This window comes from Notamacropus eugenii, chromosome 1 (genome assembly GCF_028372415.1).
Source record: "Notamacropus eugenii isolate mMacEug1 chromosome 1, mMacEug1.pri_v2, whole genome shotgun sequence".
Classification (NCBI taxonomy): Eukaryota; Metazoa; Chordata; class Mammalia; order Diprotodontia; family Macropodidae; genus Notamacropus; species Notamacropus eugenii.
The window spans coordinates 93,894,828-93,919,880 of NC_092872.1; the positions used below are offsets into that span (position 1 = coordinate 93,894,828).

The 25,053-nt window shown below is 39.0% G+C and overlaps 1 protein-coding gene across 1 annotated transcript in view; it reads right to left on the reverse strand.

The window, feature by feature from the left end:
- SHISA9 (shisa family member 9) overlaps positions 1-25,053 on the reverse strand; it is a 423,219-nt gene that overhangs the window by 32,246 nt on the left and 365,920 nt on the right. Inside the window, exon 3 of the mRNA XM_072609900.1 lies at positions 12,230-12,385. Within this exon, the coding sequence (XP_072466001.1) occupies positions 12,230-12,385 (156 nt within the window). The remainder of the gene's footprint in view (positions 1-12,229; positions 12,386-25,053) is intronic.

Sequence of the window (25,053 nt, forward strand, 5' to 3'; positions counted from 1 at the left end):
GTGCTAAGAGATGTGTTGTCTTTAGGAGAATTGTATGTTTCATTAAGCACCAGGAGATGGAAGAAATAGTAAGGGAGGGTTTCTATAGTTACCATGGAAAAGGAGAATACTGAATGATACAGACTATGGGAGGCATAGTTTATAATGTTTATAATGGTAGGAGGTGGCAGATAATGTTATGTTCATTTTGCACCATTCCAAGTATCTTACCTGATAAAAGTCTCCAGGTCAGATGATGCATTGGAGGCAGTCTATACTGGTAAAATATAGGGCCAGAAGAAAACTATCACTTCCATAAGAATCTGGGATGGGGTGGAAGCCAGACTACCTTGGAGAGTCATAGACAGCTAAGTCACTGTACAAGGGTGTCCCCTACCCATATACCCATAGAGGTATTCCTACCCATATCAGCACCTGAGTCAAAGCCTCAGATGATTTTTAGGAAGAAACATGGATTGATTTGCATCAAATAATGAAAAGCAAAATGATTCAAACCAAGACAATGTTGTACACAGTAACAGCAATATTGTTTTAAGAATAACTTTGAGCAGCGAAATAATTTTGTCTATTATAAATACCCAAATTAACCACAAAGGACCTATGAAGGAAAACACTCTCTATATCCAGAGAAAGAACTGATAAATAAAAAGAACACATATATGTATATATGTATACACACACACACACACGCATATTTGTGTCTAATGGCAGCCATCTCTAGGGTGGGTGGTGGGGAGAAGGAAAAAAAGGAAATAAAAAGAAAGTCATATGATAACTTTATTAGATATTTAAAAGAAACAGTAAATTGTACTTAATATATTTGCAGTTTCATGAGCAATCATCTTTATTATTATAATTATCAAAATAATTGTTGTATTTCACAAATTAAAAATAAAATAAATATCTTTTTTAAGGAAGACAGTGATTGGGCAGAGAAGACAAACAGGGAAGATCCTCAGATTTGGTTGAAAGTGAAAGGATCATAGGGTTTGGGGCAAGAGGGGAAATTAAAAGTCTTCTAGCCCAGAGAGGTTAAACATTTAGCCCAAGTGTAGCCAACAACAGCACTGATTGTGGTTTAAACCATATTAAAATCCTAATTTAATGTACTGATGTATTAATAAATATATATATGTAGTTTTCCAAGACAATATGCACCCCATAAAGATCCTCACATACAGTTTGATGGGCCTGGTTTCCATTTGAGTTTGACACCACTGATCTAGTCCAACCCACTCATTTTTGTGTTTTAGCCTACAGCCTAGACCTATAATTTCACTGAACCATTAGGAGCAGTGAAGAGGGTGCTGATATAAGGTCAAATCAGGCCTCAGACCTTTATTAACTGTGTGACCATGAGCCAGTCAAACTACCCTATTTGCCTCTATTACCTCATCTGTAAAATGACCTGAAGGAGGAAATGGCAAACCACTCTGGTATCTCTTCCAAGAAATTCCAAGTAGGGTCACAAAGAATAGTACCCTACTGAAGTAACTGAACAATTGTTTCATCAGTATAGGAAACTCTCAGTGTGATAACTTCTACTGATGAGCTGTGGCTTTGCAATTTATAGGCTTAATGAGTTGTTTGGGATAATAATACCGATAGTAATAGTAGTAGTAGTAGTAGCAGCAGTAATGATCATCGCTATCATCATTACCATTTTAACTACCACTTATAGCACTTACCGTGTGCCAGGCATTGTACTTCACAAACATTATCTATTAATGTTCACGACAACCTTGGTAAGTAAGTGCAGTAGATGAGGAAATTGAGGCAATAGAGATTAAGTGTCTTGCCCATGGTCACACAGCTAATAAGTGTCCTAGGCAGATGTGAACTCATTACAATGTCCATTGGCATTAAGGGTCTGAGGTTGGGTTCAGATTTGAGTAATCCTGGCTCTAAGGTCTATCTTTGTCAGCTCCATCACACTATCCCTTCATTTAGGGGGCAACTAGGTGGTGCAGTGGGTAGAGCACCAGTGCAGGAGTCAGGAGGACCTGAATTCAAATCTCACCTCAGACACTTGACACTCACTAGCTATGTGACCTTGGGCAAGTCACTTAACCCCAACTGCCTCATCCTGGGTCATCTCCAGTCATCCTGATGACTATCTGGTCACTGGATTCAGATGGCTCTGGAGGAGAAGTGAGGCTGGAGACCCGCACAGCCCTCCCTCCCTCAAAAGAAAGTCAAGTGCAAGTCATGTCATTATTTCTCTGATGGCATGGTCTTCTTTAGCAACAAAGGACAAACACACATCCCTTCATTTTACAAATGAGAAAAATGAAGTCCAGAGTGGGAATATGACTTGACCAATGTCACACAGATAGTAAGTATGACTGTTACCCTGGTCTTCTGTCTCCAAATCCACTACCCTTTTTGCTCTGCCATATTTTATCTTCCATGCCAATATTCCCACTGTATCTTCAAGGGCTTCCTAAACTCTTCTACAGAACAGCAGGCTATAACAAAAGGAGATAACTGACTGCATCAAAATACTGTCATAACTGTCCTAATGGCATTGTTTTCCCCAAGAAAAAAATAAGCCTCAAATTAGTAGGTCTGGCATGTTCCAAATTGTTTTTATTTCTAAAAATGTATTTTGACATGTGGACAGCTTTTATCTCACTTAAGGCCAAAAAAATGTGTTTTCCTCCAAACAATAATAATAATAGTTCACATTTATACAGCGCTTTACAGTTTGCAAGGGATGTTGCAAATATAATTTTGTTCTATCTTCACAACACTCTTGTGAAGTAGGTGCTAGTGTTATTTCCATTTTACAGATGAAGACACGGAAAGTCAGGGGAATTAAGTGACTTATCCAAAGTCACACAATTGTCGGAGACAGGATTTGAACTCAGTTCTTCTTGACTCCAAGTCAAGAAGTCTAACCACCATATAACACTATCTTCAATTCAATAAATATTTGTTAAGTGCCTACTATATGTCAGGCATTATGCTAAGCACTAGAGATACAAAAAAGAGGTAACAGGGAGCCCTTGCCTTCAAAGAGTGCCTAATCAGGCAGCAACTACATTCTCAGGGGGGCAGCTAGATGGTGCAGTGGATAGAGCACCAGTGCAGGAGTCAGGAGGACCTGAGTTCAAATCTCATCTCAAACACTTGACACTCACTAGCTGTGTGACCTTGGGCAAGTCACTTAACCCCAATTGCCTCATTCTGGGTCATCTCCAGTCATCCTGATGAATATCTGGTCACTGGATCTCAATGGCTCTGGAGGAGAAGTGAGGCTGGTGACCTGCACAGCCCTCCCTTACTCAAAACAAAGTCAAGTGCAAGTCATGTCATCATTTCTCTGATGGCATGGTCTTCTTTGGCAATGAAGGATGAACACACATTCTCAGGAAGAGAATACTTTCTAGGTTGTTATGCCTTTACTCAGATTCTACTCCAGTCTCATCCCTCCTGGGGGTTTAGGAACAATCACTCATAGAACCCAGGTTCAATATGAGAGTCTCAGAAACCTTCATCAATACTTCATAATACCAATCACCAACCACCCAACTGTACTTCAACCTTCCCCTGAGGAAAGTTGGAGGAAAAACCATTTTCTGTTGTTGTCTTTCTTCATGAAGATTCTTGTGGTATGCTAGTGAAGCACAGTAGATTTTCTATCCTTAATCATCTAAAGTCATTCAGTCTTGACAATAACCACCAAGTGGTTATTGTCATGATGGGATTGATATTCCAAAAGTTCAGTCTTTCCAAGAACAGAAAAGATTACCTAGACCATGAATGAGCACAATATATCACGTAGGAGAATACTTCATCCCATTTCCTAAGTGGTCTTTGTTTTACTTGTGCAGGAATGTCAGAAAGACAATTTGTTCTTGGACTTCTTACCTGTTTTCCTTTCTGTTGTCTATATGTGCTCTCCTTAAATATGAGCCTTGGGAAGTTTCCATGTGCAGGGAATTACAGGTATTACAGCCCATCATTGATGCCTCAGTGAGCCTGAACAGATCACATTTGCCAGCTGCTAGGTACATATACAGATGTACAGTTCCACATGTACACACGTGAACTTGGACATACTCACACGTGTTACTACACTGTACACATGCGTGCAGTTGGACAGGTACAAACACTAGAACTCTTGTATTTTTCAAAAAAATTTTCCGAGACATCAAATAAAGGATCAAGAAAAACCATACAGTACCTTTGGGTGACTTAAGTGTTGCTACTGCCCAGTCACCATCACAACTTCCTAAAAAATAATAATCAAAAGATGCTCAGCTGTTGGTTGCATTTCCCCCTTCCACCCAGAAGGACCTCACCAGGTCCTCAGATCCAAGTGCTGCCCCAGTCCCTGTGATATGACACAGTCCTTCGGGACGCCTTAGCTGAACACCCCTGGGTTAGACTATAAACTTCCGGAGGTCAAGATTGGGTCAGTGAATTCGGATCCAAACTAGTAATCCACACATGTGAATATTTGATATATTGCTAATGTCTCAAGATCTGCAATTGATTTACTTCTTGAAAGAATTGGACAGATTGCTGATTTATACCATGTGCAAGATAAAAACATTTAAGGATAAAACAGAATAAATCATCTGTATAGAATGGAAGAAATAGATGCTTTGGGGCACATGACCTTGCAGACCACAGACCTTGGGTAGCAGATTGGTTTCAAAGTTTTCTAACAGCAAAAGCAAAGGGTAACATACTGACTCATAGTTTCCTATTCTAAAATATGAAACCTGGGCATTGATCAATTTTCTTTGCTCATATTGACGATTAAAGGGTAAAGTTGGCAACCTTTCACAAGTGAGATACCAAGTTGCTGAGTCATGTTATTCTTTCAAGGAGGGCAGGGAGAAGAAATAATCTATAATAGGCATGAATAAGGTAGTTCCCAATTTCTCCCCCATATCTCCTTCCTATTATATATTCATTACAAGTTCCTTTTTTAAAGTGTAATTGTTCCTGGGAGGTATCAGTCATTCACATAGTATGGAGAATTTAAATTAGATCATCAGACAACACGTATTTCAGATCGACACTGAAGGAATGATAATTTTAATTGTGAAATGCAAGAGCTATAATTCTGGAGTATGAAAAATTTCTTAGAATAGCTACACCAAATGAAGGGTCTCTCTAGACAGCACAAGGACAAGGGATCAGAAAATGGGAGAAGGGTAGAAAAAAGTGGTGGTAGAGTGTCAAAGGCAAATACTATTCGACTTTGCTCCTTTGCCTGTCTTTAGGGTCCTTCATCTACTAAAAATCATTTGGGGTTTTGCCTTTGGTCACTGAATAATTAAGAGAAACCAGGTGTGGGTGTGATAACAATATACTTGGGCCACAATTTACTTAGTTACCTTTCCCCACAATGGCTAGAAAAATTTCCCATGATTCCAGGATACCAAGTAGAGCATCTAGAGGCAAGCACTTTAGGTCCCTCACTATTTACCATCTCCTAATGCAAGTTATTTGATAGGATCCCCAGTGCATATCTATTTGTTGGCCTGCTAAAGATAAGTTGCCCTGAACCTTTCCCTAAGAATCACTGCTTTTGACACCTCTCCCCCAGAAACTAGTGCCCTCCCCTCTGCAATCCCATCATATGTATACTGTATCTGTATGTTCTCATACAATATATGTTGTTTAGCACTTATTAAGTGCTTTTTGAATTGAATTAGGCAAACTTTGTTCCCCAAAGAGCAATCTGGCAGTGGCCAAGGACCTCTTGTGCCCCTGGATATAGCAGGAGAGAAAAAAGCTTGCCAAAGCTTTCTCAGTAGTCCAGGAAGATCTAGAAATTTGGAAGGGAAAACATTTTAAAGGGAAGCCCAGGCCCTCAGGCAAACTCATCAAAATGTCTGGATTTGATATCCAAAAAACCCATCAGTTCAGGGCCATGCTAAATGAAATGATTAACCAAGTCAAGAGGCAGGGGATGAGGAGCAGCATATCTGTCTGCTGACTGAGGGCCGTTAGCTGAGGCATTCATCCTGGGGCAGGGATGGTTTTTTAATCTGTTACATGGTGACCACTTATGAAGGTAACAACCTTGCTTGTCGTTCAGTCAGCTCCTGAAAACAACAGAACATACGCTTGCAGAGTATACCCAAAGAAATGAGCTCTCTGCTACTTTATCCATGACTTAAAATGAACAGCACTGCAGAGGTTTCAGGGGAATGCAATTATGTATAGAGTGGTGACTTTCTAACACTTTATTAGTGTTTTGTCAGGGTCAAGGACCAAGGACAAAGAAGGCTATACGTGTCCTGGTATAGAGGGGAAAGTGACTAAGTATGCAGGATGAGACACATTTTTGGACATGACCAATGTGGTGATTTATTTTATTTGACTTTTCATACATGTTTCATTTTATTTTCTGGGGCAGGGGGGAAGGAGAGAGGACTTTTTTTTTAAAGAATCTATAGGAACATTTAAAAAAATATGTAGACATTACAGACCTCCCTAGAGAATACTTTTGAGAGTAATGCACCCCCTACTAAAAGGCATTAGTTAGAAAATGAGAATGGACTCCCTATCCACTTCTGACAAACCAATAGGGATAAGGTCGTTAGACTAGGATCTTGTAAATCTTGGGATGGGAGTGGGGATGAGGAGGGGAAACATTGAGTCAGGCTCAGGGTTGATTACTCATGTAGAAAATATTGCCTTACAAGCATTTTCCATTCCTATTTTTGAGGAATTTCCTATGTGTCTCATCTGGGTACTCATTTCTGAACTGGGGATCAGTTTTCTGTCTAGAACACTCCCTTCCTCTTCCCTTAACAGCTAGCAATGGCAGACAAGCTTAGGAGAAAATATAGCCATTCAAGCCCAGAGAAAAGCAAATCTGGTGAACTGGGAAGATTTAGGCAGACTTACCAAAAACCAGAGGAAATAACAGCTTTGGTGCTCTGCTAATAAACTATTGGGAAAGACTCAGTGTCATGGTATTGAGACCTCAAGAGAATTGAAAATTTGGGTAGTGAAAGATAAAATGCTTTAGGTACTTTTGAAATGAGTGGGCAGCAGGAAAACAGAAAAAGAGGGGAGAGATTTATCATGCATGTGATCCTCACGGGGTGCTTTTCTCATAGAACAATCACCACTTTCAGGGATTTGCTCATATCAGACTACAAGGGGCTCCATTGATAGAGGCTCTGCTGTGAACTGGAATGCTGACTGCAGCAAGAAAAGATTACAGGAGGGGAAAAAGTGGGGACTTAACATAAATAAAATAAAAAGTTTTAATTTTCCTAGTCAGTACTGCAGAAGTCCATCATAAGATGATTGTTATTGTATGAATTTGGATGCAGTGTGTGTTAAATAATCATAGTTCATGGATCTAGAGCTGGAAAGCATCTCAGAGACCAGTTGGTCCAAACCATCCCCTCCCCCATTTAACAGAAGAGGAAACTGAGACCTGGTGAAGTTAGTGACTTGCCCAATGTCAAATGGGCAATGTCACTGAAGTAATCATACTTTACCACTGGTCCTACCTAAACTGTTGTTCACTCTAGACAGGGTTCAGGAGACTAAGACAGCCTAAAACAAGACAACAAAACACTGTTAAAATGGCTACTCATGCACAGAAAGTGAATGTGGACTGAGGCTATATGCTTTACATTGTAAAATACTTTTTTGTAAACTTGGCACAATCTCCAGTTGGGATAGAGATCATGGCGCATTAGAGGAAACAAATTGAGCAATTTCACCTCCTCTAGCGACTCAAAGCCAAGGAATGAGGTCATCAGGAGCAAAAGAACATGCATGTATAAGGCAGGAATCACTGCTACTTGATCTAATCAATGGACTGTCATCAGGGTGGGGAAGGGGGAGAATAACTGGAAAAATAATTGGAGAAAAGGATCAGCTGTATGTATGGAGATGAGGAGACTGACGAAGTCCAAGAAAGAAAGAAAGTTCATAGGATCATAAATTTGGAGATGAAAGAAATCTCAAAAATTTTAGATTTAGTACAGCTAGTCGAGATAGGGTAGGTAGTTGATACTAGACAGAGTGCAGGAAGTTGATCATTTTCTGGAGTTCAAATCTGGACTCAGGCACTTATTTAACTTTTAAACCCTGGACAAGTCACTTACTCCCATTTGTCTCAGTTTCCTCATCTGTAAAAAAATGAACTAGAGAAGGAAATGGCAAGTCACTCTAGTAACTCTGCCAAGAAAATTCCAAAGGTGATCACAAAGAACTGAAGGAGAACAGCAAAAGTCTAAGGATAGGAATTGTTATTTCATTGATATAGAGAAGAGCTTCTTAAACTATGGTCATGACCCCATAAGGGATCACAAAAAAATGTGGCAATGGTACAAGGTTTCTGAACATGAAAAAAATCATAAATTAATTCAAAATCAGATGCATAATGAATCTGAGGTATTTCTGGCAGCGTTTGTCCATTTTGGATCATATGACTTCACTGCAGCCTTGGTTCTGAACACCAAGCGTGTACACTTTGCACTGTGCATGACCTCAGGCCATGAATGCCAACGAATATTGTGGAAACATGAAAAGGAGTCACAAGTGGAAAAAGTTTAAGAAGGCTTGCTCTAGAATACAGAGAATTTAAGTGATCTGCCCAAGGTTACATGGCCAGTGTATGTCAGAGGTGGGTCAAGTCTTCCTGGCTTCCAGGCCAGCTCTCTATCCATTATACCACTCTATTTTCTTTGTCCAACCCTCTCATTTTTCATATGAGGCAATGGATGCCCCAGAGGTTAAGTGCTGCCCAAACTCATATACTGACATCCAGAGAAGGAGTATCATCTCAGAAGTGAGGGGGGCAAATACTTAAATGGCTAAATCTACTCAGGACCATGATCCCTATCAATGACTTTTCTTTCTTTAACTGAAGTCTTCATTGTGAGTAATAAATGCCTTGCTCTTAATATAATTGATGTGTTTCTGAAAAGATATAAATATTTTTAACTGCTACCTCTTAAATACTCTAGAACAACCTTGTGTTCTTTATTTTTAACCTGGGGTGTAGAGACACCAGATTTTGAGGGTACACAGACTTGGAGGGGAAAAATATATCTTTATTTCCATTAACTTGTAATTGAAATGATTCAGGAGTCAGAAAGATTTAAGTTCAGGCTCTGCCTTAGACACTTACTAGCTGTGTAACTCTGGGCAAGTCATTGAACTCTGTAAGTCTTAATTTCTTCATCTGTAAAATGGGCATAATAGTACTTATCTCATAGGATTTTTGTGAAGATCAAATGAATCAACGTATATAAAGCACTTTGCAAACTTTATAGTGTTATATAAATGTCAGTTATCATTTTATTGATAACATGTATATATCTATAAAGAGATAGACATATACATACATATATACATGTTGCTGTTGCTCATCCTTCATTCTCAAAGAGGACCAGGGACATCAGGAAGGTGATGTCTTCACTTGCAAGAAGGATGAACAATTCTCCATGAGGAGCAGTTGCCACCCCTCTCCTAGGGGGACCCAAATGGCCAGTTCCAGGGGATCAATGCTGATAGTGTGTGTGTGTGTGTGTGTGTGTGTGTGTGTGTGTGTATACATTATTTTGAGAAAGTATCTCTAAGTATTCACCAGATTGCTAAAAATGTTCATGGCACATGCCAAAGAAAATGCTAAGAACTCTTGATTTAGAGGAATCCTACAATGAATCCTTTCGTAAAGTAATTGTGAAAATGATTCTGGACTTTCTAAATGAATTAAATTGTCAGATTTTATAAATCCAGACTTTTGTAAAGGGAATTTATTTAAACTAAAGCCCACCTGCATTAGAATCTCTCAACAACTACCCTGTTCCTTTTTCAGTTGGCCAAAGGTTGACCAATTATACTCTGCTACTAATTACTCCCTTTCTTTAGGGGAAACCAAAGCTGTCTTCTACACTTCAGTTCTGTTTTTTACACTAGTCTCTGGCAGGTAATAGAAAGGAGCTATTGGGAACAGCTGGTAATCAAACTGACAAAATCTCAGAGATTCAGCTACACTTGAATGCCTCTGGTTGGCATCTAGGCACTGCAGATAAGGACCACACTAATTAGCACATATCTGCTTCAGGTAGTGGGGCTGATGCTTGTCACCCACCAGAAGGAAAATTAAAGTGATGGGACAAGAGTGATAACAACCTATGAGAATCAAATGTTAAACCTCACTGGTCATGGGCCATGTTCAGATAGTAGTATTGTTCCCATAGGAAGTTATGGCATGAGGGCAACCAGGGGAAGAAATAAAACTCATTAAGAAGCAGAAAACTATCTGATATTCAAACTCTTAAAATCATCCCCTATGGGACTAACTCCAATTTATCATTCAAGATGAACTGCAAGGGAATGAAGTGGAAACTTGAGGGGAAAATGAATGAGACTTCAAAATAATCTTATTTCTTATAAGAGAAAACAAATAGCATTATTCTCTGCTTCATCCAGCTGACTTGGATTCCTCAAAATCAAAGAGGTATTTTCCGGGATCTTTTCAACTAAGCCAGGCATGTTCAATCAATGATCCTTCAGCACCTGATTGGTAACCCTTAAAGCAAGCATGAAAAAGAAAATAAAATGCCTTGTGAATTGTGCTGCTCCTGTGGTTAGAAGTAATGATATGCCCTTTGAAAGACCAAAGCATTAGAATGTAGAGATGCATAAAAATACTGAAACCTGACAGCCATAGAAAAATTATTTTGATAGAAACTTACATAAAGTTTAGGGAGAGAAATATATTGTTGCCCTTTGTTAATGATACAGAATTCTAGCTTCTTCTCTTTATCAGTTTTTCCACCCTTCTCTAAAATCATTAAAATTGCATATCATTATGAATCTTTAGACACCCAAGGAATCTTTTCATTCAGCTGAGGTGAATGAATAATGTGTTAGCAACAGAAGGTAAATTGCAGCATCCATGAACTCTGAGGTCTCTTGAACACTGAGATTCTAGGTTTCTATAATAGGGATAGATTGCCATTTCTAAAAGATAGGGCCAAATGGGTAAGGAATGGATGCTTTTCCAATAGTTAGAGTTTGGTTTGCTTAGCCTGAAGTACTTCTCCCTCTGGATGTGTGGGAAACTTGTACTTTAGCTCCCTGATGATTTTTAGTTTGTTTAGTAAACCTTAAAACACAGCAGATGATGAGTTATGTCTCGGTACAATGTCCTGATTAAAAGAAATGGCTTGGGAAACAAAATTTCTGTTTCAAACGCTGTTGGTAACTTTTCTAAAATACCTGGGTTTACTTTTTCCTGCCTTATTAAATAAAATATACAGAACAGATGAAACAATGGCAGATAGGCTTAGGAGAGAATGTGGCCTGAATTTGATCACTGGTGATCAGTGATCATGTGGTCATCCTTCTGTGTCTCAGTTCTTAATATCCAGGAGTATAGGCACAGAAGATTGGGATGGATATGCGATGACTCTAGGATACTTTAAAATTTCATGTTTTTTGAATAATATGTAATTACCAGATTTCTTGGGTTGATTGAATCATTTGCTCGCCGAGCTAAAACATACTAAAACAATTTCAGAACGCTGCCTAGTACCTGGTGAGGTACCTGGAGAGGACACTGGAACTATACGGATGGAAGTACAGTTAGGCATGACTTGCCTAACATCGCTACCTGATTTTAGGAAAATGTGGCGTTGGGTAAAACAACATTACAGGGCCATTAGTCCATTACCATAGGGGGAAGCTGAAGGCACTGGGGCAGGGAGCACTGAACTACAAAAGGAAGATGATGAGTAATAGGGCTCAAGATATAGAGACTGTCAGGCAGGGAATGGCAGTCTTTAAACCAGGAAAACTAATGACGTTAACATCATCTTACTATAATAGCCTGAGAAAATAGGTCGATTCAATTCAATTCGGTAAGCAATTATTAAGCATTTATTCTGTTTCAGGTAGTGTACCCAGGACTGGATCCAGATCATTAAAGTGGGACATGTTTTTAATGCCTTAATAGTATTACTGAAAAAAAAATGGTATGCATCTGGCCAACATTATTCTGGGCATGTCTGTAACCAAAAAAAAAGTTAAACTCTTCGTTGACTTAGCTGGGATTGTGTTCTCCTCATTTACTTCGGTCGACACCATGGCAAAGAAAGTTACCAAGTGTTTGAAAAGGATTATTTCAAAGTACCTGGAAAGTCTGTCTTTTTATTTGGAATATGAACTAATGCATGCAACGCATTCACTCAAAAGAGAAAACAAACTCAGCATTTTCAGGGCTTACCCACAGCCTTTAAGGAGGCATACTTGTTTAGTTCCTTGCCAGGAGGCTGCTGTTCATATGGATTGGAGATTTGTCCCAAGCTGGGATAGGAATGGGGATGAGACATCTGTGGGAGGAGAGGGGAAGTCGGCACCGCATTGTTCAGTTGAGTGGCATCTGTAACAAATAACATAGAGAGAGAGAGATGGTCAAAGACAGGACTGATAGCATCCTACCCTGAGCCAAACTCCTTCTCCTTGTCCAATCAGAACACCTATTCAGTCATCATGCTGTTTCCCTCTGAGACTGATGTCTTTCTTTTTCTTTGCCTCATTCAAGGGGCCATCCCCTGGCTACCTCTTAAACAGGTCTATTCAATGAATGGGCGTTACCTCACCCTAAGTGAGTACCTAAATAGACCTTGGCCTAAAGGGCTTAAGGTCTCTCAGTGCATCCTGGGTCATCTCTAGTCATCCTGATGAATATCTGGTCACTGGATTCAGATGGCTCTGGAGGAGAAGTGAGGCTGGTGACCTGCACAGCCCACCCTCACTCAAAATAAAGTCAAGTGCAAGTCATGCCATCATTTCTCTGATGGCATGGTCTTCTTCAGCAACGAAGGACGAACACAACAAGCATTTATTAAACAGTTAGGCATTGGCCTAAGCAGTAGGGATAAAAAGAAAGGAAAAACATAGTCCCTGCTTTAGAAAGCTCACATTCTAATGGGGAGGAGAGAATATGCGAATAACTTGGTATATAAACAATATGTATCCAGTAAAAAATGGAAGCTAATCTTGCAAAAAGAGACTAGAGTGGGTAGGATTGGGACATACCTCCTATATAAATTGGGATTTGAGCCAAGTCTTAAAAAGAAGCCAGGAAAGCCAAGAGTCAGAGGTCATGGGGGAGCATATTCTAGGCATGAGGGCACAGCCAATGTAGAGGTTGGCAGATGAATAGCAACAAGATCTCTGTAGTTAAATGATAGATGGCACAGCGGGGAGGAAAGTGTAAGAAAACTGGAAAGATAGGAAGAGACTAAGTTATGAAGGACTTTAAATGCCAAGATAAGGACCCAACCACAAGAGTTGTTTTTACTCAAAAAATCATCCAATTCCTCAAATTCATCAAATACTTATTATATGCAACTCTATCTATAATGTGCTGGTAATATGAGGAATTAGAGAAGCAGAGCATGGTCTCTGCCTTTTAGGCACTTACACTGTCATTGGGGAGTCAAGATTAATGCACACAAAGCAATTAGTTAGAAATCCACGGGAATAAGAACTGGACCAGTGATTCTACCAGTATAGGGAAATCACAATTAAGGAAATTCTCCCTACCAATGCAAGTTAGCACTTTCTCTGCAACTTCTAGTCATACAGAGCTGGCTAGAGCATGGAGAGATTAAAGGACTTGGCCAGGGTTATACCTATATCAAAGGCTGGATTTGAACCTGGGTAATTCTGGCTTTGAGGCCAGATCTTTATCTTCCATGTTATACTACCTCTCAAACAATACATAATATACAATTATACAATAAATTGTGTGTCTGACTTGAAGGTCTTGTAGACGTTCAGACAAGGAGGAGGCTAGTGAGCGTTGCAATAATCTGGGAAGGGCTTTATGTAGGGGAGAAAAATGGCAGAGAGAAGGATCAATTCATATTTAATATTCCTTATTTTTCATCATTCTTTTGTTTGAGGATAGCACAGCCTAGTGGGTTAAGTACTGGATTTGAAGTCAGAAAGGCCTGGATTTGAATCCCATCACTAAGTAGCTGGCAGGGAGAGAAGGGGGAGAATGGCTTGGAACTTGAGCTGCCACATGTGAGGCAATTAACTGGCATAGTGGATAGACCAATGGACTTGGAATCAGGAAGGCCTTGTTTCAAATTCTGCCTCAGACATACAGTAGCAGTGTGGCCCTGGCAAACCACTTATCTCAGCTTCAATTTCCTCATCTGTAAAATGGGTTTAATAATGATACTTCTCCTACCTTATAGAGTTGCTGTGAGGATTAAAAGAGATAACATATTGCAGCGCTGTGCAAACCTCAAAGTGCTATATAAATGTTATTTATTATTAATTATTGTGAATTATTAATGTCACTATTATTTGCTGGTGTTTGAAGGATGGGCAGGGTCAGGAGAAGTGACTCATTTTCAGGACAGGGGCACATATGAACTCAGGTATAGAAGCAGGATTAAACTTAGCACATATGGGGGAATCATGTGGAAATGACCTCAGAGGAAAGGTGAATGTTCAAGGAATGTAGGCAGTGCAAACAGGAAGTAGCTGGCACTGAACTTGTCATCCCCATCAGCAAACCCAGGCAGCTGGCAGTGACCTGATGGCTTTCACTTTTGCAGTGGGTCACCATCCAATTACCCCTGGGTGATGAGCAGTAATGAGGGTGAATGTGCCTCCTTCCTCCTTTTCACTCTGAAGACAGAAGTATTTACAAAAGGTCAAAGGCCCTGCATTGCTTTATTCCTCCCACATCTTAACAGGTTTCAGGGCCAAAGAAGGAGCTGCTTGTAAGATAGGAGTTCGTGGCATAATCTTAATTTTCTTTTTTCTTTTTTTTGATCCAATCCCACAAGCATTTATTAAATTCTTACTACAAGTCAGACATCATGTTAGATGTGGGTGATCCAAAGTCAAAAACAAAAAATGTAGTCCTGGTCTCCAAAGACCTCTGTTCTAATGGGTTAAGTGAGGCTTTTGTTCACATTTTGTCCTAATGCACTAGAACAAGTTTAAAGTGTTTGACACCGTGGAAACAGAATTTGCTCCTAACACAGAGGATACAGGTTCATCTCTCACCTGTAACATTTATTACCCAAGTCATTTAAATTCCCCTGGGCCTCAGCTGTCTTTTTTTTAATTATTTTACTTGTTTTCAGTTTTCTACAATCACCTCCATATATCTTAGAATTTTTCCCCTCCCTCCCTACTCCTTCCCAAGGCGGCACGCAATCTTATATAGGTTCTACGCACACATTTTTATTAAATACATTTTCACCTTAGTCATGTTGCATAGAAGAATTAAAATGAATGGGAGAAACCATAAAACGAAACAAAACAAAACATAACAAAAGAGAAACTGATCTGCTTCATTCTGCGATCCAGTTCCACAGTTCTTTCTCTGGATGTGGAAGACATTTTGCCTCAAGAGTCCATTGGGAATTTTTTAGGTCCTTGCATTGCTGTGAAGTTCTAAGTCTACCAGAAAAATTCCTCGCACACTGTGGTTGTTGCTGTGTACAAAGTTCTCCTGGTTCTGCTCCTTTCACTCAGTATCAGTTCCTACAAGTCCTTCCAGGCCTCTCTGAAGGCTTCCTGTTGATCATTTCTCATAGCACAATAGTATTCCATTATATTCCTATACCACAATTTATTCAGTCATTCTCCAATGGATGGGCATCCCCTCAATTTCCAGTTCTTGTGGGCCTCAGTTTTCTTATGTGTAAAATGAAGGAGCTGGGCTAGGAGGATTTCTAAAAGTCCTTCGAGTTCCTAATCTTATGTAACTCATTATAGTTTCCAAAGCACTTTAGATACATTATCTGTGAAGTAGTACCTGTGGCCATTGTTATTTACATCTTACACATAAAGAAAACTGAGGGTGGGCTAACATAAATGATTTGCCCAATACCACATAGCAAAAATTGAAGCAATTTTTTGAAGCTAGGTCTTCTTGACCTCGCCAACTTCAACACTACTGTCATCTAGGGATCTCTGAATTATTCTGCCTCCATCGGCCCTCCAAGAAGAAGTTGAGTACCTGACTCCCAAGTCTCCTTTACCTTATAACCCCTCCAGTCTTCCAACACTCTGGCTTCCAAGTTCCTTCAATTCTTTATATCCTGTGGTCTCTCTCTGTAGATCACACTGAAGAGGAATCATATCTTTGAAAACCCTCTGTCCTTAACTGAATTTGCCCTGGTGCTAGAAATCTTACTTTCACCTTTGCTTTGAACAAAATAATCCCATCCTCTTTCACATCTGCCATGGCAGTAGCAAGAAAAAACTACCCTGGTAGAGCTGGATTAAATTCCTGTTTTATTAAGTCTCAGGACCCAAAACTAATAGAGACCAGGGACATATCAAGGTGAAAAACTTCTCTACCTGAATCTAAAATGATAGAAAACTTTCAGACAAAACTAATTTCCACTTTTCTAACCATGAAGACTTCTCTTTCCTCCACCTAAAATAGGAGTATGGATTTATAGATGACAAAACCTTCTGAGATCATCTCATCCAAGCCCTATCATTTTATATGCAACATCCTGTTATAATAATGATCTCCTTTAAGAATGGGGTGAAATAATGGCCCCTGAGACTTGCCTGATTCCTTCCTTTTTGGTTTTTGGGAATATATTTTAAATGAAAAACGTTCTGAATTCATTCACACTTACTTCAAGCCCCCATTTTGGAAAATTTCTAACATTAGGCAGAGGTTACATTCTTTGCCTAACTTTACATTTCTAACTTATTCTTAGCTAATTTTTGATCTGTTTGTGAATGAGACAAAAATTAAGCTTTGTGGAAATGTTTTTGTAATAAAATAGAAAATTATATTACATTGTCTATGGATAAACAGACATTGGGAGGGGAAGTTGAGGAAAGTACTGAGGTCTTAAGGTTTCTCTCAATTGTTGGTTTCTGCTCTGAAATGTTAATAAATCCAATGAATCCTCAATTTCTCCGTTCCCTGTCAGAGCTCAGTGCAAGCTTTGTTCCTCAAAGGTATGCTGGCAACGCCAGCTTGCTCCAATCATTTGAAACCAGACATTTAGAACTTTTCCCTTCTGACATAGTTTCTTCCTTTTACACAAATTGCTTAGGACAGAGGTTTAAGACGTCACTGTCTGTGGCCCATGGTGCTGACCTGAATCAGATTAAAATGCAATCAAGAAATATTTAACAAAATAAAAAATTTTAAAACCATTCCAACCTAGATAATGTTAATTTGAGGGTTTCTAAATCAATATGCAACCTGAAGGATCTGTTTCTATTTGTGTTTGATTACACTGGCTTAGAGTACTTCCCAGACTCACACATAATGGATCTGATTGATTCAAGGAGGTATATAGGTCCTATCAATATTCCATTCTAATTGCTTAATTCAATCAAAAAAATACTTCTTGCCTAGTTAAGGTAGAACAGTTAGGTAGTGCAGTCGAGATGGAGTGCCGGGCCTGAAGTCCAGAAGACTCATCTTTCTGAGTCCAAATCTGGCCTCAAACAATTATGAGCTGTGTCACTCTGGGCAAGTCAGTTAACCGTATTTGCCTCAGTTTCCTCATCTCTACAATGAGCTGGAGAAGGAAAGGACAAAACTGAACAGCAGCTTGTTAACATCAAAGATAAAACAGAATTAACCCCGCACCTACAGATAGACAAGGCAATGTACCTTCAGAGAAGTTAGGGCTGGCCCATAATTTTTGAGGTAATCCAAGTAGCAGAGACAGCATCCAAACCGACTGTCTGTCCTCAGGCCTCTGCCTCTAGAGCCTATCCAACTCTTTCCACTATACCTAGAGTCTTTGCTCATGTTACACAGTACTTCAGTGGAATTGGATGGTCTGGTTAACTTCATAGGAATTTCCATAGTAACTGATCTGTTCTACCACCCATATTAGAACCTCATTCAAAATCAGGGCTGTCTGTGGGAAAAATATATCTCTGAGGCTTAGAAACTAATTAGACTCATACATTACAATCCAATTGAATAAATGTTTAATAAGTACCTACTATGTGCAGAACATGGTCTCTATCCTTGCTAGATGTATAATGGAGTAGTACAGGACATAAACAAATGGTTAACATTTATATTACACTTCAAAATTTACAAAGCACTTATTATCTCATTTGATCCTCACAACTTGATGAGATAGGTGTTATTATTAGTTATTATTATTCCCATTTCTATCCCCATATTCCCATTATGAGTCCCATATAGCTAAGGAAACAAAGGCCCAGAGAAGTTAAATGATTTACCAGTGGTCACATATCTAATAGTCCGTCAATAAAAATTATTAAATGCCTACTCTATGCCAGGCACTGGGCTAAGTGATAGGAATGCAAAAAGAGGAAAAGGGCCCTCTACCCTCAAGGAGATTACAATCTAATAGAGAAGGCAATATGGAAGTAAATGCATATAAGTATGCTATATATATATATATGTATATGATAAATTGGAAATAATTAACAGAGGGAAGGCACTAGAACTAGGAGGAGTTGGGAAAGGCTTCCTGTAGAAGGTGGGGAGCAATAGGAGCTAAGGAGGCAGAACATTCCAGGCATAGATATGGGTTGACAGCCAGAGAAAATGCCTGGAGTCAAGAGATGAAATGCCTCCTTTGTGGAGCAGCTACAACCAGTCACTAAAACAAAGAGTAGGCATGGAGTAAGGTACAAGAAAACTAGGAAAGTGTGAGGAGGCTAGGTTCTAAAGGACTTTGAATGCCAAACAGAGCATTTTGTATTCAATTCTGGAAGCAATAGGGAATCACTGGAATTCACTGAGTATTAGAGTGCCATGACCAGAGCTGTGCTTTAGGAAAATCATTTTATCAGCTGAATAGAGAATGGTTTAAGAAGAGACTTAAGACAGGCAGCAGGTTATTATGTCTAAGGCAGGATTTGATCTTAGGTCTTCCTAACTAAGTCTAGCTTGTAAAATACGTGCTTGTGGCATAATTTTAACTCTCATTTTTTTTCAATCCAATCCAAAGACCATTTATTAAGTGTCTTCTAGGAGTCACAACTACTAATCTCTACACAATACTGCCCTAAAGCCATTGGATTATAAAAAATAAGGAATTTCTCTGTGTGTGTGTGTCTCTCTGTCTCTTTCCTCTCTCTGTCTCTCTCTGTCTCTGTCTCTGCCTCTCTGTCTCTATCTGTCTGTCTGTCTGTCTATCTCTCTGTCCCCCAATCTCCAGTTTTCCATTTCTCTTTCTTTCCCTCCTGCCATTGCAGTTCTATGAGGGTAGGTGCTATCAATATCCTCATTTTATATCTGGGGAAATTGAAGCCCAGAGGAGTTTAACAGATAATAATTAGTGCATAAGAGAAGCACAGGTAACCTAGAAGCCTCCCTAGATCTGATTTTCATCCTGGTGACATTGTGTTCTTCCTTCATCCCCTCAGTACAATACATCCCCTTATGTATTGCTTACATTATTTTCATTAGCCCTTGCTTGAATATGCATCATTACAGTGCTTAAAGCCTTTTCTATGGTGTTTCCTTGATTTTGGATGCCTACAAAAGGCAGAGCCACTGGTTTCCTCTTTCCTTTATTTTCTCCCTAAATAGTATGGGGTCCAGGTCAATGAATGCAGGGTTCAATGAAGGTTGCTGAGCTGACTCTGATGCAGGTAGGTGTTTCTTTCATCTATGGAGACAGGGAAAAGGAGGAGGGGAAAAAATAGGGAGGCCTGGAAAATAAACAGTGGGACAGTGTGGTATGGTGGGAAAAGTGCTGGCTCAGGAGTCAGAGAATTCAGGGTCGAATTCTGGCCCAGATTTTTACTACCCAGAGAACCTTGGGCAAATCATTAACTTTTCTAAGATTCAGATTTCTCATTTGTAAAGTGAGGAGCATGAAATAAATGGTTTCTAAATTTCAACTCTAAATTTATGATCCTACGAAAAACAAGCAAGCTCTGTGTAATCCTATAAACTAAAAATGGGCTCAGTGACCAACAAAGCTCTGAAAACTTTCAAAAGCGTTAGACATTATCCCTTCTCTTCCTTTAGTGGGGAAAAAAAATCAACCTGTCCAATTTTTATTGAGAACGCAAGTACAGCAGAAATACACACACCTATATATAAGCTGATAAGCTGCGTAGAGAGAAGCATACTATAGTTAATGCTGGAGTGACGTTGGAGTATATTTTTGCTTCTTACATATGCCCCATTACACACACACATACGCATGCAGTACTTAACTGGGAATGTAGGTAAATATAGTTAGAGGGACCTAGTCTCTGGTGGGAGTCCAAGTAAGTGGGAGTGGACTTCTGTTCCCACAATTAGCACTTTGGCCAGGATTCTATTGGAAGATGGAGGGAAAAGGGGTGGAGAAAGGGATCTCTTGAACAAATCAGCCCCTAAAGCTAAGACTCTTTCTGTTTTTTGCTTCCATTTATTCCTCCACGTCACTCTGGCCCAAGGATTGTATAAGGACCTGCTTTCACTGGGAATATACCCAACTGAAGGTTGAACCCTTCCCAAGGATTGGATGCCAATTATGCTGCACATCTCCAGGAAGAGCTTGAGATTTAAAGAGCTGAGCATCAAAAAGATGTTACCTTCCTTAGATGAGTCAGAACTAAAAAGTAGTTGTGAAGAGATGACATAACTACTTGTTTCAATGGAGAGGAAAGCAGTCACAAAACAGGGATATATAATTATTCCTTACTCTGTCATCCCGTTGCTAGAGGGCAACATGATCTAGTGAGCAGAGTGTTGGACTAGGAACCAAGAATACTTGAGTTTGAATCCCTCCTTAGTTACTTGCCAACTATGTGTCTTGGGCAAGTCATTTACCTTCTCTTGTGTCCCGGTTTCTTCATCTATAAAATGAAAGGATTGAACTCTGTGATCTCCAATCAATCAAAGAAACTACTATGTTGCCATGTACTGTGCTAGATTATGAAGATGTGTGTGTTTTGTCCTTTGTTGCCAAAGAAGACTATGCCATCAGAGAAATAATGACATGACTTGCACTTGACTTTGTTTTGAGTGAGGGAGGGCTGTGCAGGTCTCCAGCCTCACTTCCCCTCCAGAGCCATCTGAATCCAGTGACCAGATATTCACCAGAATGACTGGAGATGACCCAGGATGAGGCAATTGGGCTTAAGTGACTTGCCCAAGGTCACACAGCTAGTGAGTGTCAAGTGTCTGAGGTGAGATTTGAACTCAGGTCCTCCTGACTCCTGCACTGGTGCTCTATCCACTGCACCATCTAGCTGCCCCAGACTACGAAGATATAAATATAATAAATGAAACAACCTCTCCTCACAAGGAGTTAGCGTCTCTTCCAATTCTAAATCTATGATCCTATCATCTCTGACCGTATGACTCCCAAACAAGGCTGACTCTTGATCCTAGGGTCTTCCTATATGCTGCTGGAGGATTTTTCCCCCACATCTGAAAGAAGAGATGTGCTTTATTTCTCACTGTCCATTATAACCCTGGCCAATATATCTATGTGGAATAATGAAGATCTTGATACACATACAATTTTATGGCAATTTTTGTTCCTATATTAGTAAAGGAAGATTCAATCAGATTTGTCTATTCCACTTACTATGGCAGGAAGTGCGACACAAGAATTTTAGAACTATGTTCAAGAAGTTGAAACTAAATTAGTCTAATCTAAATATTCTGGCATATGGAAGGGTTCCATTGCGGAAGCCAGAGTACAAACCTAATATTTATGAGAGCCAGTTTGCCACTAAATAGAGAAATATAATGGAGCAGTTGAGTAATAATTGTAGCTGGCACGTACAAATATAGAGTGCGTTGACATGTTGCATATACCATCTTATCTGACTCTCCAAGAAGACCCTACAGATATTACTCCCATTGTACAAATGAGAAAACTAAGGTTTAAAGAAGTGAGTGACTTGTCCATGTTCACAAATCTAGAAGGCAGAATTTAAACCCAGATCTTCCTGACCCCAGTCCCAGGGCTACTTGGGGTCTACCATGCTCTATCTGCCTAAGGCAAAAGCAAAATCAAAGCTACCCTGTCAGGGATGCTGTAGGAAAATTCTTGTATTCAGAACACCCTATTGTAGGGGAGCACAGATCTGACCATTTTGATCCTCAGCTCAATAACTCAATGGTTTTCTTTCATCTCTAAGATAAAATATAAACTCTTCTGTTTATCTTTTAAAGTCCAATACAACCTGGCCCCAACTGAACCATTCTGTCTCATTAGACATTAAACCCCCTCACTTACACTATTCAATCCAGCCAAATTGACCTTTTCTCTGTTTCTCATACATAACACTGTCTCCATGGCTCCTGTTACCATGCCTTTGCACTGGCTGCCTCCCATTTCTGGAAAGAACTCCTCCCTTACTTCCACTTTGCAGACTCTCTCTCTCTTCCTTTAAGCTATAATTCTTGTTGCAACTTCTGCTTGAGGTAATTTCTGAAATCTCCAACTGCTAGGACTCTCCACCCAGAACTACCTCGTGTACATTTGTATTTATTAACTTTGTATTTATGTGGCATATATTTAGTAGATTGTTATTTATATCTCTTGTTTTTATTCATTTATTTTTTTAATTATGGAATAAAACAAGCAAATTCATAACATGGTAAAATAAAAAAAAGATGATTGTGCATGAAACTACAATTTTATTGTGTACAATTTGCTATTCCTTTTAAATATGTAATGTTATCATGCAAATTTCTTCTTCTTTCTTCCCCTTACGTCTCCTTTTTTAATTCATAGAATTTTTTAAAAAGAAAATAACAATAAATTCAACAAAACCCATCAATACCTTTAAAAAAAAATCTAACTTTATATGCAATGTTTCACAACCAGGGTTCTCCTGCTCTACAAAAGAGTGGGGGTAAGGGTAGAGAGGGTCTTCCCAAATCTCTTCTTTAGGATCAAGATTACTCTTTATAATTTTGTACCATTTATTTTCTATTGTTCTGTAGTTCCTGTTAGTTTCATTTACGTTGATGTAAATCATTATGTATATTGTTTTCATTTCTGACTCTTCTCACTTCACTTTGCATCAAGTCATGGAAACCTTTCCATAATTTTCTGTATTCATCATATTCTTGTTTCACTGAAGGGGAGAATTACTGCTCTCCCTATGTTGTAATTTCATACAGCACAGTAATATTCCATTTCACATTCATCTACCCATTGTGTTTAGCTATTCTCCAATCAGGGGACATCTATTTGGCTACCAGTTCTTTCCTACCACAAAAATTGTTGCCATATATGGAGCCCTTCCTTTTATCAGTAGATAGACAATTGGATTTGGAGTCAGGAAAGCCTGAGTTTAAATCCAGCCTCAGGTACTTCCTAGCTGTGTGGTCCTGGATGAATCAATTAAACTCTATTTGCTTCAGCTTCTTCATCTATAAAATGGGGATCATAATAGAACCTATCTCCCAGAGTTGTTGAAAAGAAAAAAAAGGTATTTGTCAAGTGCTTTATGCACCTTAAAGTGCAATGTGAATTCTAGATATTATTATCATTATTGTTGTTAGGGCATATGCCTATCAGTCTCTAGGTCAAAGGGTATGAACATTTTTGCCATTTTATTAGCATAATTACAAATTGCTTTTCAGAATTGTTACACAAATTCTCTGCTTCACTAGCAATGCTTAATATGCCTGTCTTTCCATAATCCCTATAATATAGACTATTCCATATCTTTTGTCATCTTTTATGATTTCCTGGATGCAAGGTGAAATAAGAGTTGTTTTGACTTGTATTTCTCTTATTATTAGTGACTGCGAGCATTACTTTATAAAGTTGTTAATAATTTGCAATTCTTCTAAGAAGTTGTTCTTATCCTTTGACTATTTGAATACTAGGAAATAACTTTTGGTCTTAGATTGTTTTTCCCCAGTCAACAACATCCTTTTTATTCTAGATGCACCTAATTTTGTTTATGCAAAAGTTTTTTTTTTTTATTTCATGTAATCAAAATAATCTATATTACCTTTGGCAATTGCCTCAATCCCTTGTTTGGTCCAGAATTTATCACTTATTCATAACTGTGAAAGATACATGATCTGATTGTCTTCCATATTTTTTTAAATGTGTTTGTCCTTTGTTCCCGAAGAAGACCATGCCATCAGAGAAATGATGACATCATTTGCACTTGACTTTGTTTTGAGGGATGGAGGGCTGTGCAGGTAACCAGCCTCACTTCTCCTCCAGAGCCATCTGAATCCTGTGACCAGATATTCATCAGGATGACTGGAGATGACCCAGGATGAGGCAATTGGGGTTAAGTGACTTGCCCAAGGTCACATCACACATCCCTTTGGATTTATTGTGGAATATGGTGCAAGATGTTTATCTGAGCCTAATTTTTGCCAGATTGCTTTCCAATTTTCCCAGAAGTTTTCCTTCTTGTCACTACCATAGCCACCACCATGCTTGAGGCAATCCCCTCACACATACATTGTTACAACAGTTTCCATTTGGTCTCCTTGCCTCTTGCCTCTCCAGTCTATCCTACACACTACTGCTAAATAATTTCCCTCAAGCACAGATCTGACCATGTGACACTCCTATTCAATCAACTCCCACTGTTTCCTGTTACCTCTAATATAAAATATAAACTAGTTATCTTTTAAAAACTTATGTAACCTGACTCTAATTTAACTCCACAGCCTCATTGGATGTTATTTCTCCTCCCACACTCTTAAGACGCAACCAAAGTATCCTTCTTACTGTTCCTTACACAAGACACTCCATCTTTTATCTCTGTACCTTTGCGCTGGTTGTCCTACATGTCTGGAATACACTTCCACTCTTACTTTGGACCTCTCTTCCTTGAATATAACCCAGGTGCTACTTTCTATATGAAGCCATCCCTGAGCCCCTCAACTGCTAATGTCCTCCCCCCAAACTATGTTGTATTTAACTTTTGTATATATTTTCATCTATTCACTTTATATCTATATTGTAGATATTCTATATGTTATTATTGTCTCCTCCTTTAGAATATAAACTTCTTAGAGGTAGGAATTTTTTTTATTATTTGTACTTATATCTCTAGTTCCTAAGACAGTGCCTGGAACATAGTATACACTTTCAAATACTTATTGATTGA